The sequence below is a fragment of the Schistocerca piceifrons genome, chromosome X (genome assembly GCF_021461385.2).
Source record: "Schistocerca piceifrons isolate TAMUIC-IGC-003096 chromosome X, iqSchPice1.1, whole genome shotgun sequence".
NCBI classification, from domain to species: domain Eukaryota; kingdom Metazoa; phylum Arthropoda; class Insecta; order Orthoptera; family Acrididae; genus Schistocerca; species Schistocerca piceifrons.
The window spans coordinates 505,681,726-505,700,367 of record NC_060149.1 but is presented as its reverse complement, the minus strand read 5'-3'; the positions used below and the strand labels follow the sequence as shown (position 1 = coordinate 505,700,367).

The following is an 18,642-nucleotide window of genomic DNA, read 5'->3' as shown; positions in this document are numbered from 1 at the left end:
AAGGGTTTTACCAAAACAGAATGTCATGGCAACCCACGTGTCAATGCAGGCAAAATAAAGAACTGAGTTTGACAAACCACTGCCAGGTATAAGAGGAAAGATAAAATATTTTGTTTTGCAGTCCGCGTACGGGCGCTGAACACAGGAGCGCTTTGGTATTGCTTGCTATCGCCTTTCGGTGGTGTGACTAACATGAACCTTAAACTCCGCAGCTCATCCACAAACAAGGAAAACATCCTCCAAAATCTGTCACATGAGAGAGATAAACTAGCGCATTAGGCGCTACGTCAGAATACTCTTAACAATATATGCTTACACAATAGTTTCTTATTTGAGGGCACAACACGCTTTGTTTGTGACAGGAAGTGGCAGATGGCTACTATGTTTGCTATCAAACATACCAGACTGCTACTAATCAGAATGGAAAAGCTGTATCAGCGACTAAGACGGTTAAGGATACGAGTGACACAAACCAAATACTTTGGGAAAGACTGGCAATGTGACATAACATTCAAGATGCAAATGACAAAGCTACTGTTAACGCTAATGTCGCTGCAGATTCATGAGATCAAATCACGGATGATACGTCTCCTTCGAGCCTAGTAAATTTCGAAATATATAGTATGTATACTTCGAAAATACATGCGTCACTAACTTGCAGAAATAATACATGGACATGCAAAACTTAAGGACAAAAGTAACTTTCGCATTATGTTCAATATACCCTCGACAAGTATTTTCCGAGTAAGGTTTTAAGGGATGGGATCTACCATGGTTTAATAGCCATGTTAGAAAAGCGCTACGTAAACAAAGAGCACTTCATCTCAGATTCAAGAAAAGTAAAAACCTAGCAGGCAAACAAAAGCTGAACGAAGCGAAAATGAGCGTAAGAAAAGCAATGAGAGAAGCGTTCACTGATTTTGAAAGTAAGACGTTGTCAACCGACCTGAGTAATTACCCTAGGAGATTTTGGTCGTATGTAAAATCGGTTCAAAAATTGTTCATATGGCTGTAAGCACTATGGGACTTAACATCTGAGGCCATCAGTCCCCTAGACTTCAAACTACTTAACCTAAGGACATCACACACATCCACGCCCGAGGCAGGATTCGAACCTGCGACCGTAGCAGCAGCGCGATTCCGGACTGAAGCGCCTAGAACCGCTCGGTCACAACAGCCGGCGTAGAATCAGTAAGTAGGTCAAAATTATCTATTCATTCTCTCAGTGACCACACCGGCACCGAAACGGAAGATAACAGAGAGAAGGCCGAAATACTGAATTCGGTCTTCCGAAGTTGTTTCACCGCGGAAGATCGTAACATTGTCCCTCCTTTCAACCGTCGTGCAACGTCGAAATGGCAGATATTGAAATAACCGATCGCGGAATTGAAAAGCAGCTACAACCGCTTAATAGTGGAAAGGCTTCAGGACTAGTTGAGATACCTATAAGATTCTATAAAGATTATGCGAAATAACTTGCTGCCCTTCTAGCAATAATTTATCGTAGATCGCTTGAGCAAGGAAAATACCTAATGGCTGGAAAAAAGCGCAGGTTATTCCCGTTTTTAAGAAAGGCCGTAATATAGATCCACACAATTATAGACCTATATCGTTGACGTCAATCTGTTGTAGAATTATGGAACATGTTTTATGCTCACGAATTATGACGTTTTTGGAAAATGAAAATTTCCTGTATAAAAATCAACATGGATGCCGCAAACAGAGATCCTGCGAAACTCAGCTCGCTCTGTTCCTCCATGAGATCCACAGCGCAGTGGACAGCGGCGCTCAGGTCGATGTCGTGTTCCTTGATTTCAGTAAGGCATTTGACACCGCACCGCATTGCCGTTTAATGAAAAAATACGAGCTTACGGCGTATCGGAGCAGACCTCCGATTGCATTCAAGACTTTCTAGCAGATAGAACTCTACACGTACGTCGCTCTTAACGCAACTAAATCGGTAGATGTAAAGGTAATATCTGTAGTAAAACAGGGAAGTGTGACAGGACCGCTGCTGTTCATAATATATATAAATGATCTAGCAGAAAGCGTCGGATGCTCTTTAAGGCTATTCGCAGATGATGCAGTCGCTTATGCCGAAGTAGCAACGCCAGAAGATAGTAAAAATTTGCAGAACGACCTGTAGAGAATTGATGAATGGTGCAGACTCTGGCAGTTGACCCTGAACGTAAATAAATGTAACATATTGTGCATACATAGGAAAAGAAATCCACTACTGTACAACTACACTATTGATGACAAACAGTGGGAGACAGCGTATGTCGTAAAATATATAGGCGTAAATATCCAGAGCGACCTTAAGTGGAATGACCATATAAAACATAGTGGGAAAAGCAGACACCAGACTCCGATTCATCGGAAGAATCTTACGAAAATGTAACTCATCCACGAAAGAAATGGCTTATAAGGTGCTTGGTCGCCCGATTCTTGAGTACTGTTCATCTATCTGGGATTCCTATCAGGTAGGACTGATAGAGAAGATCCAACGAAGAGCGGCGCGTTTCGTCACGGGATCGTTTAGCTGGGGAGACAGTGTTACGGAGATGCTAAACAAACTCCACTGGAAAATGTTACGAGAGAGACGTTGTGCATCATGGAGAGATTTACTACTGAAGTTTCGAGAGAGCACTTTTCAGGAGTAGTCAGACAACATATTACTCCCCCCCCCCCCCCCCCGCCCCCCCATACATCTCGCGTATTGACCACGAGGAGAAAATAAGAGAAATTAGAGCCAATACAGAGGTTTACCGTCATTCTTCACACGCACTATTCGCGAGTGGAACAGGGTCGGAGGGGTCAGATAGTGGTACCCCTCCGCCACACACCATTAGGTGGCTTGCGGAGTATGATGTGGATGTAGATGTAGATGTTTCACTGCCAAGTAACATAGTTCAACGGAACTTGGCGCATACACAGAAAGAACAGCTACAATATAGTACAGAACGTAATTGACAGAAATATGGCCTACCGCCAGAACTCGTTACCAATATTGCGGCCAGCATGGAAAATGCTGCAGAGCATGCACTGCCGTCCGTCATCATCACACACCGTATTAAATAAGAATCATGTCCCGCGTTTATAAGGTCCAGGGTACCATCACGAATCGGGGTGACTTTAGTGTAAATATTGTCTTGAATAAAAATATAATTTCTGCTGTCCTCATTGCGCATTTCTTTCAGTTACAATCCCTACTATACTGTAGCAGTTCTTTTTATGTAAGGTCATTGTTTAGCAATGACACCATTGAAAGACTTTCGTAAGTTTTGCACACCCGTGTATATTACGCGTAAACAGGGGCACTGTTGTTTTTATGCCCCCCCAAAAAATTATAATCGTTCATATGCTTCATTACAAAATATCGCGCGCTAGATCTGCAAACGATCCGGGCATGGATGTGTGTGATGTCCTTAGGTTAGTTAGGTTTAAGTTGTTCCAAGTTCTAGGGGACTGATGACCTAAGATGTTGAGTCCCATAGTGCTCAGAGCCATTTGAACCATTTTTGAAAACGGTCAGCAGAACTTAGTTTAACATTTGTTTCCGTTTGTCAAATGATTACGGCTAAATTCATACAACTAATTTCTAAGGTTATGCCACGTTCATTGTCGGCTCTGTCCGTGGAACTGCAGTGCCTCATTACAGTGGCTGATCGTATGGGTGCCACTTTCTTTGAATCCATACAGACTGCTGCTATTAAATTTTCAGTTTCATCGCTCAACGTAGTATTTACCGTCGAGCAATGAAGTTTTCTTTTTCTAAAATGATCTACAACTTCCTTCCATGTATTTAGGTAACAGGAGGGAAAAAATGAATCTTTTTTTTTCTCTTTTACACTCTGAAGTCCTACGCATTGTGTCTTCTGATTACGAATTTGCCTCCTTCCAAGAGTCCAAATAAGGTTGCGATAATTAGTTATGGGTGATACGGTTGTAATCTGAGGGGGACACAAATTTGACCACTACAACTTAACACGAAGGAAAGTTGTCGCTCCTCTATCGAAAGTAAAAAAGGTTTTACTTCGTTAGATCTGACCAACACAATGTTCCAGACAGCCAGAATAGTATATACCATCCCTTTTTAAATTACAGTATACGGATTAATTTTCTTGCTTTGCTTCTTCTTACGAAGGGTATTATTGAAGATGGCGTCGTTTCTGTATTATAGGAACCAATATCAACCAAGTGGTTATCGACGTATCGTTGGATCTCCAATGATTCGTGTCTTTGTAAAACCTAATCTCTGTTTCTAGTATATTTCGTCGCCTTCCCCAACGGACTCCTAAGGGTAGCACAATTTCCCTGGCAGTCATAAATACTAGCTCTGTATGACAAAGATAGGACGTCTTCGCAGACTTCTTATTTCTTTATAATGACACATTATCAGACACGGCCGCCTGATACTTTTCGCTGTAGAGGAAGGCAGGAAAGGGGAGGGGAAGAAGAATGGTCAAAGAGAATAAGTATTTGAATCATGTTCACCTCCATAACGAACACTTCTATCCATTATGTGCACGTTATAATGTTACTCATCTTTCACCTGATGCGAGTACTTACGATTGAAAAAAAATTAATATGAAAAACAAGCTCTCGTATCTGCACGCAAAATATTTTCTGCGATCACTTTGTATGGATGAATTGTGAAACAACAAAAGGTGTAAATTTAGATTTGAACGCAGCGGTACTATGTCATGAGAAAGTATAGCCCAAAGTGCCTGGGGACCCTACTTAGATGTATTAATTTGTAGATGATAAGAACAGAACAGAAATCATATCAGCAAATAGTTAATTTACTCGTACTCTCCTATCTAATTGTTGGTAATAACAGTTATTTGCTCAAAAAGATCGCAACTAATGTTGTTTTACTGGTCTTCAGTCCGAAGACTGGTTTTGATGCAGCTCTTCATGCTAGTCTATGTTATGCTAGCCTTTGTGCAACTACTGCAACCACCATTCATCTGAACATGCTTACTGTAGTCAGGCCTGGGTCCCCCACCCACAAAGTTTACCTTCCACACTCGCCTCCATTACCAAAATGACGATTCCTGTAAGTCTTATCATGTGTAGCTAGGAATCGATACATTCTCTTAGTCAAGTTGTATCATGATTTTATTTTCTCTTCAGTTCAACTCAGTACTCCACATTAGTTATCCCATTGATCCATCCGATTTTCGACACTCTCCAATAGCATAAGGTTATAAAAGCTTCTATTCTCTTCCGTTCGAATACCATCAGAAAATACTTCCTAACATTTAAATTTATATTCCATTTTTAAAAGTCCCTCAGGCTCCCCTGGTTTATTTCGACTACATTACATTACCCTCATTTTACTGATGCTGATGTTCACCTTATATCTTCTCCCTGAACTTCAATTTGCCTTCCTTAGTTCTTCTTGGTTTCCTTTGCAGCATGCTCAATGTAAAGGTTGAATAACATTGCGGACAGGGGCGCGAGCGCGCGCTCTCGCTCTCTCTCGCAACCACTGCTTCCCTTTCATGTCCGAGTCTTATAAGTGCAGAGTGGTTTCTATGCAACTTACATATTATTTTCGCTCACTGTATTTCATCCTAGCTACCTTTATAATTTCGCAGAGTGCATTCCACTCAACACTGTCCAAACACTTTCTTTAAATCTATACATGCTATAAACATTGGTTTTCCTTTCTTCAAGGTCTTTTTTAAGGTACTTCGTATAATGAGCACTGCCTCGTGTGTTTCTATTACTTCTCTTCAACCTGATATTCCCTGAGATCGGCTTCAACCAGTTTTCTCCATTCTTCTGTAAATAATTCGTGTTAACATTTTGCAACTAATTAAACTGGTACCTTTTTAATATTCACACGTCAGCCTCTGCCCTCCTCGGAATCTGGATTATAGCATACATCTAAAAGTCAGAGTATTCCGCTCGTCTCGTATTTTTTGCACCAGGTGAACCAGTTTTTCCATTGTTGGTTCTCCCAAGCATACCAGTAATTCTGAGACAATTTCGTCTACTGCTGAGGCTTTGTTTCGACTTCTGTCGTTCAATGCTTTGCCACTTCACATATCATCTTCATTTGCTCCCCCTTTCTTTTCAATAACATTGTCTCAATTCCCCCGCCGGTTATATTTATCGGTGGAATTTCCTGTCAACACTTCACAACTAATGCGAAAGCCGCGAAAATAACAAGGAAACGGGATAATATCAGCACAATCAATAAATTAATCCATATCGCGCTCCATTACATCACACCCACTGCTCAGTTTCAGAGCAGAATGTAACGACAGACATTACACATTGAAACTCTTAAAGAAAGTTAAATTTGAACAATATAACTTTGGCGTTTATGTGCCGACCTCCGGAAAAACTTAAGCACAATTCCTAGATGTGAATAGCGACATGGGGGGGGGGGGGGGGGGGGGGGCAGCATGATTACAGTTCAACATTCTTGTTGATGTCTTATGTCACCTGACATTCTTCCTTCAGTCACCAGATGAGTCTATTACTCAATGAGAGAAATGTTGCCATGTACAATGCAGGTTTTCACATTTTGTTACTCCTGTGAAAGCATGTAAGTTATACAGACTGTGATTAAAATGCGTTTATTTACGAAAACTCATTGTTTGCTCACAGTTGGAGCATATATAGCATTTAGTAGAAGTGTGGGGAGGCACAGTCTTGCCGCATGGGGTAGCGGTGCGGTCTGAGGAGCCTTGTCACGGTCCGTGCTGCTGCCCCCATCGAAGGTTCGAGTCCTCCCTCGGGCATGGGTGCGCATGTTGTCCATAGCGTAAGCTAGTTTTAAGTTAAGAGTAAGTAGTGTGTAGGCTTAGGGCCCGATGACCTCAGCAGTTTGGTCTCGTAAGGCCTTACCACAAATTTCCAAAAAGCACAGTCTTGGCATGTGCTTCACCCAACATAGTCTCGATGCTATATGTGTTCCTCCACATTTACAACTGGACTGATATGTTGGTTTGTGACATGAAGCTTGATAGTTGTTCTAGGTTCTCATACATCTCATCTCATGATGATGTCACAATATACTTGAGTATGGTCTGTTTATGACAGAAACTGGTTGCTTAATAAAGTGACAAATGTAGCTGTTCGCAAACCATGATTTTTCAAAAATATTTCTGAGGCGTTGCTATCATTTATTTTCTTTAATAACGGCTATACATCACAATGCAGCAAGGTTATCACAGACGAAAGACTTGTTCTGTTATACACAGACTGACAAAGGAAAAACTCATTTCTGGCAAATGAATGAAGCACGCTCACATTCCCTTGAATCAAGATTACACGCAAAGACACACACATGAATACTCAGTCACTATCCTCACTGTCGCCAGAACTTGAACCTTCACCCTGATAAAGAATAGTATGCAACTTTTTCCAACATTCAATATCACTAAACAACATACTGGGGCATTACATTATTCTTGAGCCAGTTGACCTCCCTTTAATATTACTTGTTTGGAGGTACCAAGGATACGAAAGCACAAAGGACACTATGAGACTCCCAGTTCACTTGCAACATATAGATAAACTGGATTTCAGCAAACAATTATTTCAGCATTTATTACTGTCAAGCATGGAGACCCACCTATCAGTTGGTGTTACTAAGATTTCCTAAAGATCATCGTCCGAGGCAACCAAGTACATTACAGAGTTTGTAAAATTCAAAACCTCCATTAATGATGATTTGGCAGATAATATTAACATCACACACCTTGTGCACGATATGCTTAACAATTGTTAGTAATGGTGAGGAGGGGAGGGGGGGGGGGCGGGGGGAGCTGTGTTTGCTGCCGGACAGTGGCATGACTGTCTGTGACAAAAAAGCCAGAGGTGTCTTCAAAGCCCAAGGTTGGTTTAAACACTGCAGCACTTCATCAGTCCTCATTTCTCTGTAGGTGGTGGTCTCTTCTGGAACCAACAACAGATTTTGAATCCCAGCCGATAGTGCTCAAAGTTTCACACCCCCTTATAGATTGAGCCACCTGATCTAAAAGTAGTGAATTGTAAAGCTCTGACCACTGCAAAACTTACTGACAACAGGAGCAATGAGTTAAATCACATCATACAAATTCCTTAGAATAACAACACACAGACAAATTAAATAGAATGATCACAAAAATTTACTAGCCGCAGAATTAGGTTTACTTGACATAATACTGAGGAACTAGTGTTTAGGATATACATAATGCTCGAATAGTTCAGCACTTGCTCGCATATTAATCCCTTGCCTGTTGCAGAGCAAGGCTCCCAAATTGTCGTTCCATGACAAGTGAATAAATGCTCTGTGAAAAACTGTCAATACACGACATTTATTTTCAACATTTTGATGATTTCAATTATTTTTTTTAAATTTATTACGATTTATGTGTAATTTTGTTATGAGTTAAAATTGAAGTACTCACTGAATAAAACAAGTTTCTCTAGTTTTTTTTTTTTTTTAATTTAATTACCCTTCAAAACAAACAAGGTGTTCCATCACAATATCAGCATTCTCAAACTGACCTGTCATAGGAAAAGATTGGGAACCCCTGTAGTGTACGAGGGAGGGACGATGGTTAGTTGGGATTAAGGGACTAAACAGCAAGCTCACATGTCGCTCCATCAAGAGAGAGTTCATCTAGTATTAGTGATGTCAGGCAGAAATATAATGTAGTTGTGAAAGTATTAGGAGTGATAAAATCAAGGGCTTGAAAGTAGTATTGAAATCAGAGCTCTGAAATAATTAAAGAAAGAGGTAAAAATACACTGAAGCACCAAAGAAACTGGTATAGGTATGCATATTCAAATACAGCAATGTGTAAACAGGCAGAATACGGCGCTGCAGTCGGCAACACCTATATAAGACAAATGTCTGATGCAGTTGTTAGATCAGTTACTGCTGCTACAATGGCAGGTTATCAAGATTTAAGTGAGTTCGAACGTTGTGTTATAGTTGGCACATGAGCAATGGGACACAGCACCTCCGAAGTAGGGATGAAGTGGGGATTTTCCCATATAACCATTTCACAAGTGTACCGTGAATATCAGGAATCCAGTAAAATGTCAAATCTCCCACATGGCTGCGGCCGGAAAAAGATCCTGCAAGAAGGGGACCAACGAAGGCTGAAGAAAATCATTCAACATCACAGAAGAGCAACCCTTTCGCAAATTGCTGCAGATTTCAATGCTGGTCCATCAACAAGTATCAACATGCGAACCATTCAACGAAACATCAAGGACATGGGCTTTCGGAGCTGAAGACCCGCCATGTACCCTTAATGACTGCACGACAAAGCTTTGCACCTCGGCTGGGCCCATCACCACCGACACTGGACTGTTGATGACTGGAAACATGTTGGTTGGTTTAAAAGAGGGGGGGAGGGGGAGGGACCAAACTATGAGGTCATCTGCCCCTTGTTCCAAAGGAAACAATGCCACAAGAGTGAGAATAAGACAATGAGACAACACAAAACAGAATGAAAGGAAAAAATCGCAACAACGACTCAAGGGCAAGAAAACCACAAAGGCGCAAGAAACAGGTAGAAGAGGTTAAAACAAGAAAGCACGTTACCATGGCTGGCTGAGCGTGAGGATAAAAAGAAAAAGCCAGCTACTCTGCAACACATTAAAACCCCCACCCTGAAAGCACTAGGGTGGAGGGACAAGGACATGTGCTAAAACTTAGAGCAAATGATACAACTCATCCTGACGAATAAAACGTGAAACTAAAACTGATGTTGAGGCGTTGTCACCCAACACCAAAGGTAGGGTGCTAGGAAGGTTAAAAGTCCGCTGCAGAGTAGCTAAAAGTGGGCAGTCCAGCAAGAGATGAACGACTGTCACTTGTGAGCCACAGCAACACCGAGGTGGGTCCTTGCGACGGAGGAGGTAACCATGCATCAGCCACGTATGGCCAATACGGAGCCAAAAGGGAACCACAGAGTCCCTGCAAGAGGCGTACATGGAGGTCTTCCACACATCCATAGTTTCCTTAATAGCATGCAGCTTGTTGGGCGCACTGAGATTATGCCATTCCATATCCCAAAGCTGCAAAACCGTGGGGCATAATTCTGAACGCAGGTCAATTTCAGAGAAGGCGATCTCCATAAGCGGTTACTGCATAGCCTGACTGGTCAGCCTGGGATTCCGATGTGACCTGGGGTCCAGACAAACATCACTGAACAACTGGACCGTTCCAGAGCATAGATGGACTCCTGGATGGTCACTACCAAAGGATGATGTAGGTAGCACTGGTCAATAGCTTGTAACCTGCTCATGGAGTCAGTACACAGGAGAAATGACTCACCTCAACATGAGCGGATGGGCTTAAGTGGATGAGATATGGTCGCCAGCTCTGCAGTGAAAACACTGCAGCCATCTGGCAAGCAGTGCCGTTCTACATGTCCTCCGTGAACATAGGCAAAGCCAACGTGACCATCATCCATCGAGCCATCGGTGTAAAGCACTTCACTGCCCTGGTATGTGTCGAGAATCGAGAGGAAGTGACAACGGAGAGTTGCATTGTTAACCGAGTCATTAGGGCCATGTGAAAGATACAGGTGAAGCCACAGCCTACATGTACACCATGGAGGTGTTTGCGAATGAACCTGCAATTGACTCAGACTACTGGTAGGGCACCGTGAATCTTCATGAAGTGGCCAGCCACAGTCTTCACAGATCAGGTTGTGTGTACAGTGAGAACAAATGCTCAGAGTTCTGGCATTTAAAGCACCATATTGGGGGTGGGAAAATGTAGCTTCATATCAGTGGTAAACCACGACTTTGACCTTTTCTGGAAATTAATCTGCCTCAAATGTGTGGATGAATGTGTCAGTGTCAACTTTTTTGTTTGGTATGCCTCACATCGCACACAACATACAAAAAACATTCCTCGCCTCTACAAGTGTCTGGCTGGTTCTTTATATACCTGTAGCATCACATCCCAATGAAAATTAATTCCAGTACCACATTTAGGTTCTTATGGAGTTTTATGGTAACAAGTACATCACCAAATTATTTACAGGAGGGTAACGCCTAGAAATGAGTAGGAATTGCTGTCTTAACTGAGATGGAATCACTTCTTAATTTACTAAGGCAAGACATTTTGCCATACATCTTCTTCAAAGTCTGCACCTTCCTACAGCCATTCCATCTTGGCCATTTTGCACTATATCACCCTCACCTAATTCTGTTTTGCTTCATAATAAAAGAGAATAAGCAAAATAGTACTTTTTTTGTATAGTTAAGTGTAACTTCCCTACAGTAAGTATAATACTCCTCAAAACTAAGGATTGTAGTGTAGCTCTAACTGAGCTATTTCATTCACTCCCTTCAGTTTTCATTCAGAAGTCCTTAACTTCAGATCGGCAGTGAACCTACTAGATTCTGATACCTATTAACAATAGACCAAAACATGAGGTCACTAAGCACGCACACACACACACACACACACACACACACACACACACACACACACACACACACACACACGTTTCCCACAAAAATCTCTACACAAAATAGGGGACCCAAATAGATAGTTGCATAGCTACATGCAACCACCCCCCCCCCCCCCCACTCTACTCTAGCGCCGAAGATACAAACAACTCCACATACTCAGAACAATATGAGAACTGGAAGCTACAAAAAACTATCCTGCATTTGGTAATTCTGCATTTGATCAGTTTCAAAACATAACTAGTGCATGATAATTTTGTTTCAGGCTGACTGCTTGCATAAAACTTTGATAGTACCACGGACATGAGGAAACACATTCATTTATATTATCAAAATTACACTGCAAGGCTCAATTGCTGATATAGCTTTTGCGCTGATGCGGTAGTAGTAAACTCAAAGTTTGGTGGGCTGAAGCTCAATTGTAATAATAGAGCTGATATTCTGCGTATAGGAAACTGGATAGTAGATTTGCAGTGTGCATTTCATACTCGTCACACTCTGATAGCAGACAGGCAGGTTAAATCTCAAACATCCAGACACTGCTGCCACATTAGAAGGGCGTATGTCCATGACTGTATGAGGATGTTTTATGTGACAAGCAAAACTGGTCAGAATAAATAAAATGATGACACATTTGGCTGTGTTCTGTATATTAACAAATTTTAGTCCTATATGCAATAGCATTACACTTGGAATACATTATGCCAAGTTGGAGGAAAACTAAACAAAATCCACTTTTACTATGACCTCTTCTGATTTTTCAAAGAAGAATTGAAGTCCCAGATTGTGAAAATAATATACTGATATCCTTAATGAAAATATTTTTCAGGTTTGTCAGCTTAATGCTACACAAATTTGCAAGATGTTAAACCTTCCCTAGCATGAAACTTTTGTTATTTACATTATTCATAAATGACTAAGGGTCAACGGAAGCATCCAATTCCAACCATCTGCTTTGACCTGTGATGTAATGGTGATGTGGTGTGTGACGTCACTATGGAGCAGAGTTTTTTCGAGTTGGATATGTTTGTAGATATTGTGTAGTTGTATTTGATAGTGCCCTCTTGTGGTGGATATGGACATGCTGCGTTTAATGTGTGGTACCGGGTTCATTTGAGTTTAGGTCGTTTGTGTGACAACGTGGGTTGTGGAAGTGTTTTCGGTGAGTTATTAAGGGTTTTTGTGTGTGTGTGTGTGTGTGTGTGTGTGTGTGTGTGTGTGTGTGTGTGTTTGGCATTTTTGTTAGGTCTGATTAGTTCGGTAGTTCGGTATTTGTTCTGCGGAAAGAAGTCGAATTTTTTAATGATTTTTTGTTAGGTGTGGATATTACAGTGAAGTTCACAAGTGTATCATTATGTTCTGAGGTGAGTAATGATATGGTGTCTGTCATACAGATTCTGCAGATGTTTGGTCTTGTTGCTGAATATGTTAGGTCTCATATTTGTGGCAATAACATGAGGCTGACGTGAGTTCAAGGGACAGGTGGTGGTGGTGGTGGTTTTTTTTTTGTGTGTGTGTGTGTGTGTGTGTGTGTGTGTGTGTGTGCGCGCGCGCGTGTGTGCGTCCGTGTTTTGGTAGGTCAGTTGTGTTTTAACTGATGTAGTGAATATGGGGTATTTGTGTTTTTGAATTGTTGGTGGTTTGGTTCTCCTTTTCGGAGTTGTAGGTAATGGTTTTTGGTATCGATAGCTGCATTTGAGCTATATAGGTCAAGGGAAGTGCCTGATTCCTATGGTTTAGGATGGTGTGGTGTTCTTTTACTGCTGTATATTTAGCTTGTTCTTGCCCTAAACCTCCAATTTTCTGTGGTTGTCCTGTTAGTTTCATTCTATTTTTTGAGTGAGGCGTGTCATTTTTATTTTTGTTCATGTTCAGTGACGTGTGTATGTAGTGGCATTATTGTCATCATTTTGTATATACTGGAAGTAACCGTTTTGACATATTTATGATGTCATGGGTCAAAGCAGACGGGTGAATCTGACACTCCTGTAATCCCATGACTAAATACATGCAGAGCACAGTTTCTGTTTATATTAAATTACTTTTACTACAATCAGTTGCAATAAACAGAATTCTACCAGGTTTCTGCAAATTATAATATCTTCAGCATCCCCAAATTCTCCCATCTTTCCACTTGATTATCAATGTCCATCATTCATCAGAGAATCTATCACAATAGCTATACATCTGAAGGACAAATAAGATTTCACAGATAATTCCAATTCTCTCTTGTATCATAAGATAACTCGAATTAACCAGAATTAGTTATAGTATTTCTCAAATGAAGTGTGTCGCTGTGTCGCTGCAATAAAAATTATTTTACTGGCAATGATTTACTGAAAGTGTCCGTGGGTTTGTGTACTAGACAAGATAATTTTACTTATTGTTCTCTGAAGATGAATGATTAAAAAATACATGAAGTGAGATTTGTGAAAGATGACACACAATAAATCATGCCACCTTTCATATAAAACAGGAAAAGTGGATGTATTCTTGAAATAATGTGTGTTTGTTTTACAAAGATACACAACACCTAGCAGTAAGACTCCTCGTAGCTGTCCACTGGAACTCCAATTCCACAGTCTCTGAAGTTCAGAAATATAAAATATCTGAATTCAACTAGTAACATAGGACCATTAAAACTTATAATAGTATAACACCTAACTGAGCAGGAGTAGCAGGGCAACAAAGCAGCTCACTGAACCTTGAATGTGGAATCACTTGGGCTCTAGGTCTTTCAATACTCAACACACACCTGTTACTACACAACAGGCATACCTGTTTGATAAATTTTTATTAATGTAACATTAATGAAGTGGAAATAAGTGTGGAACAGACCTAGAACTGCTGGGCCCAAGACTAGATGGGAAGTTATCATAGTAGCTGCAGTGCCACAAATTCATATCCAAATTGACTGTTCCCATCTTTATTCTTAGACCAATACCTGTAGTACTGTAAGTACCATAAAGATGTTTTCCAACACTGATACAAAACTGGCAGTTGAATGTTAATTTTTCTTGTTCTGCTGGAAGCTTATTGAAAATTACACTGACATTACAGCACTTTTTTTTTTTTGTGCGATAAGTGAGAAAGTGCAATCCAACAGTCATGGCAAAATGTCCAACTTCAAAGATTGATGCACACGACAACCTTGTACTTACAAGGGAACCTCCCCATCGCACCCCCTCAGATTTAGTTATAAGTTGGCACAGTGGATAGGCCTTGAAAAACTGAACACAGATCGATCGAGAAAACAGGAAGAAGTTGTATGGAACTATGAAAAAATAAGCAAAATATACAAACTGGGTCGTCCATGTGCAATATAAGCAATATTAAGAGCAGTGCGCAACGAGGAGAGCCGTGGTCCCGTGGTTAGCGTGAACAGCTGCGGAACTAGAGGTCTTTGGTTCAAATCTTCCCTCGACCAAAAATTTTAACTTTTTATTTTCAGTTTATGTGACAAACCCTTATGTTTTCATCACTTTTTTTGGAGTGATTATTACATCCACAAGAAAACCTAAATCGGGCAAGGTAGAAGAATCTTTTTACCCATTCGCCAAGTGTACTAGTTAGGTGGGTCGACAACATATTCCTGTCATGTGACGCACATGCTGTCACCAGTGTCATATAGAATATATCAGACGTGTTTTCCTGTGGAGGAATCGGTTGACCTATGACCTTGCGATCAAATGTTTTCGGTTCCCATTGGAGACACACGTCCTTTCGTCAACTAATCGCACGGTTTTGCGGTGCTGTCGCAAAACACAGACACTAAACTTATTACAGTGAACAGAGACGTCAATGAATGAACGGACAGATCATAACTTTGCGAAAATAAAGAAAGCAAAATTTTCAGCCGAGGGCAGATTCGAACTAAAGACCTCTCGTTCCGCAACTGTTCACGCTAACCACGGGACCACGGCGCTCCTCGGCTCACAGTCACCTTAATATTGCCTATCTTAGGCATGGACGACCCAGTTTGTATATTTTGCTTTTTTCATGGTTCCACACAACTTCTTCCTGTTTTCTCGATTGATCTGTGTTCAGTTTTTCAAGGCCTATCCACTGTGCCAACTTATAACTAAATCTGAGGGGGGTGCGATGGGGATGTTCCCTTGTTAGTGATCTGAGGATATGAATTTAATTTGCTAAAAGTAGTTATCAATGAACTTATATATGCGATCATGCTAATAAAATGTTCCTACAAAAAGACAGCATTCGTAATTGAGTTGACAATGTCAGGTGTTTGTAAAAAGTTAATATTAACAGTTTTAAAACAACATTACCGTCTAAAACACTGTTAAACATGATGCTGCAAAATTCTAATCCAAAAACCAGTTCTACCCCCTAAACAGCTGTTTTAACACATCCTTTGAGAATAACCACATGATTTTTTCCTAAAAATCAAGTGTAAAAACAGAATACTGTTGCACATATTGAATATGTCTTTCAGTTACAACAACATACCGTCTTCACTGTCTTCCAAACTCCCACAGAAATCAATACTTTTCTCCCACAACTTTCCAGCTCCTAGCTAATTCCATTGCTGTCACATCCTATAAGAAATGCTAAGTTTAACAATCTAACTGCTATACAACACCAAATAACAACTAAACAAATTCTAATATATCTGTTACAAAAGAAAAAGGGGAAAATGTTTGCAAAATAAAACTAAACGAATCTGACCTCCACGATTACCATAAAGAAAACAGAACACTGTGGCTGTTCTCTAGGAGACATAATTGTCAGCATTCTGTAAGAATTTTACATTTTCATTTTCTATGTATACTCCTAACATACAGACACATTATGAGAAGTGCTGCCCTATTTTTGCCATCTCATAGTGTAAGTATGAAGCATATACATGAGATGTTATTCAAGCTCAAAATGTTTTAAATGACAATGAGGAGAAAATTTAGGTATTTGTGGATTTAAGTAAAACACTTATGTCCAATTATTTGTGTAGGCTGACATTATGAAATGCAGACCTTTCAAACCACAACAAGGCAATTCATTCATTCTCAAACCGAAGAGGCTTTTGTTATAGTCATCCCACGACTGGCGCAGTATATGCCCACTTTTACAACAGAGAAAAAAATTGCAGAAGAACAATTTGGGAATGACATTATGGAAACACATTAACCACTCCAAGAGTCACAAAATTAAATTAAAATTGTAAACTTTATTTTTAAAGAAAATAAATGAGAATTTAATTTTGTGATGCAGTGGGCTGCCTATTTTTTTTATGAAATAGAGGCTATTCATCTCTACTTTAAGTTCCTACAATGACCGGAGTTACGTTTCTGAAACCACAAATGCAATAAATCGTGAAGCAAATTGCATCATAACAAGTTGGTTTGTTGATTTAGGGGAGGGGACCAAACAGCGAGGGTATTGGTCCCATCAAATTAGGGAAGGATGAGGAAGGAAGTCAGCTATGTCCTTTCAAAGGAACCATCCAGGTATTTGCCTCAAACGATTTACAATTTAGGGAAATCTCGGAAAACCTAAATCAGGATGGCTGGATATGGATTTGAACCACTGTCCTCCTTAATTTGAGTCCAGTGTGCTAACCACTGCACCACCTCACTCAGTGCACTGTATTCTAAAGTCTCATGTTTCTCTCACATACTTCTGTACATGTATTTGAATATTTATTATACTTACAAATAAACAAGACAACTGGGATTGCAATGTCTTTGTCAGTTTTCCTGAAATAGAAAATATTCCAAACTCAAGCTGACAACATGAATATTTTCAACAAAAAAAGGGTGCTAAGGTTTCTGTCAGTCAACCCTTTATATGATTTAACATGAAAGTTGTCTCATTTCCACAACTCATATGACATAGGCCTACTGCAATTCTGAGATATTTCTGTTTTCTTTCCTCCACGGAAGTTGTCAAATTAGAATCTGTAAGAGTTACACAACACGAACGTTTGAGGAGTACGCCTACAGTGTGATTAATGTGTAGGCCTAACTAGGAACAATATGACACTTCTGCATAAGGGGCAATGAATTACGTATTGTATTGGACCGGACCGGACCGCGCCCCCCCCCCCCCCCACTCCCCCCTGCATTTTTGAATATAACGCTAATGGAAACATTAGGTTTCGCTACAGCTCAGTTTGTTAGCACAACCAGATTTCAGATTTCCTGCTGCCATATTCGTTGAATTCGCCAACTCTTGTCACCACAACACAGATTTCAAGGGGGCACTCTTTAATCAATTTTTTTTTTACCTTCATGATTGCAGTATGCCATGGAAACTAATATTCTTTATCTTCAAATGTGCACAACACACGAAGCATCCAACATAACCTCCTCCCCTGAGCAACGACGGACTTCTGTTCACCAACACCAATTGCAATAATAATTCCACAAGATGGGTTTGCACAACAAACGACTTTTGATTAAACCCTGTGCTGAAAATTCAAACTTAATTTTTGTTAAAAATCCTGGATCTTTTTGAGTGGCTTTGTAACCGTCAATTTAAATCCCAAACTGCATAACATTGTATTGGACAATACAAGATTACTGACTTAAGACAAATTATATTTTGTACTTAAATGCCTAACCAACAACTGCAAACAAAGTATCAATATACTTTAACACTTCAATGAATACGTGATAATAGTTTTTAACACGAACCTTACCGATAGGCTACATTGAGATTTCTACGTTACAGAAAACGTACCAGTACTCCTCCTTCTCCAGTTGCATGCCGATGTGGGTTCGTTGTTAATTTAATATACTCTTGGCGTAATAAGGCCCTTCTTTTTGCTGCCGCTTCAATTAGCTCACGATTTTCTCTTGAAACACCGAACTGTTGATCCGCCATTTCTTTTTACTAATAGCAAGCAAAGAGTTTTGCAATAGCGGACGATGCGTAGATAATATAATGAAGCGCAGTTTTTTGGAGACAAATGGCAAAGTATTTCTACTTCATTTCTCGCTGAATTACTTAACTTTCTCCAAATATTGTTTATTAATGAGAATACCTCTGTTTGTTGGTCAATATAAAAAACACTGGTCTAGTTTTGTATTTAAGTATTAAACTCGTACTATCCGTGTTTCACGAGTTTACAGCAAAAATCAGGTTCGATGGAATTATAACACGCTAAATTATGATATGACAACGCGAGCTTGAAAACTAGTTTTCCATCTGCTTAACCCTGATTGGCTGTTGGGCGGCATG

General features: G+C 40.2%; 1 protein-coding gene across 1 annotated transcript in view; it reads right to left on the bottom strand.

The window, feature by feature from the left end:
- LOC124721267 overlaps positions 1-18,614 on the bottom strand; it is a 90,269-nt gene extending 71,655 nt beyond the window's left edge. Inside the window, exon 1 of the mRNA XM_047246150.1 lies at positions 18,142-18,614. Coding sequence (XP_047102106.1) covers positions 18,142-18,285 — 144 coding nt within the window. The 5' untranslated portion in view covers positions 18,286-18,614. The remainder of the gene's footprint in view (positions 1-18,141) is intronic.
- Between the last annotated feature and the right edge of the window lie 28 nt (positions 18,615-18,642).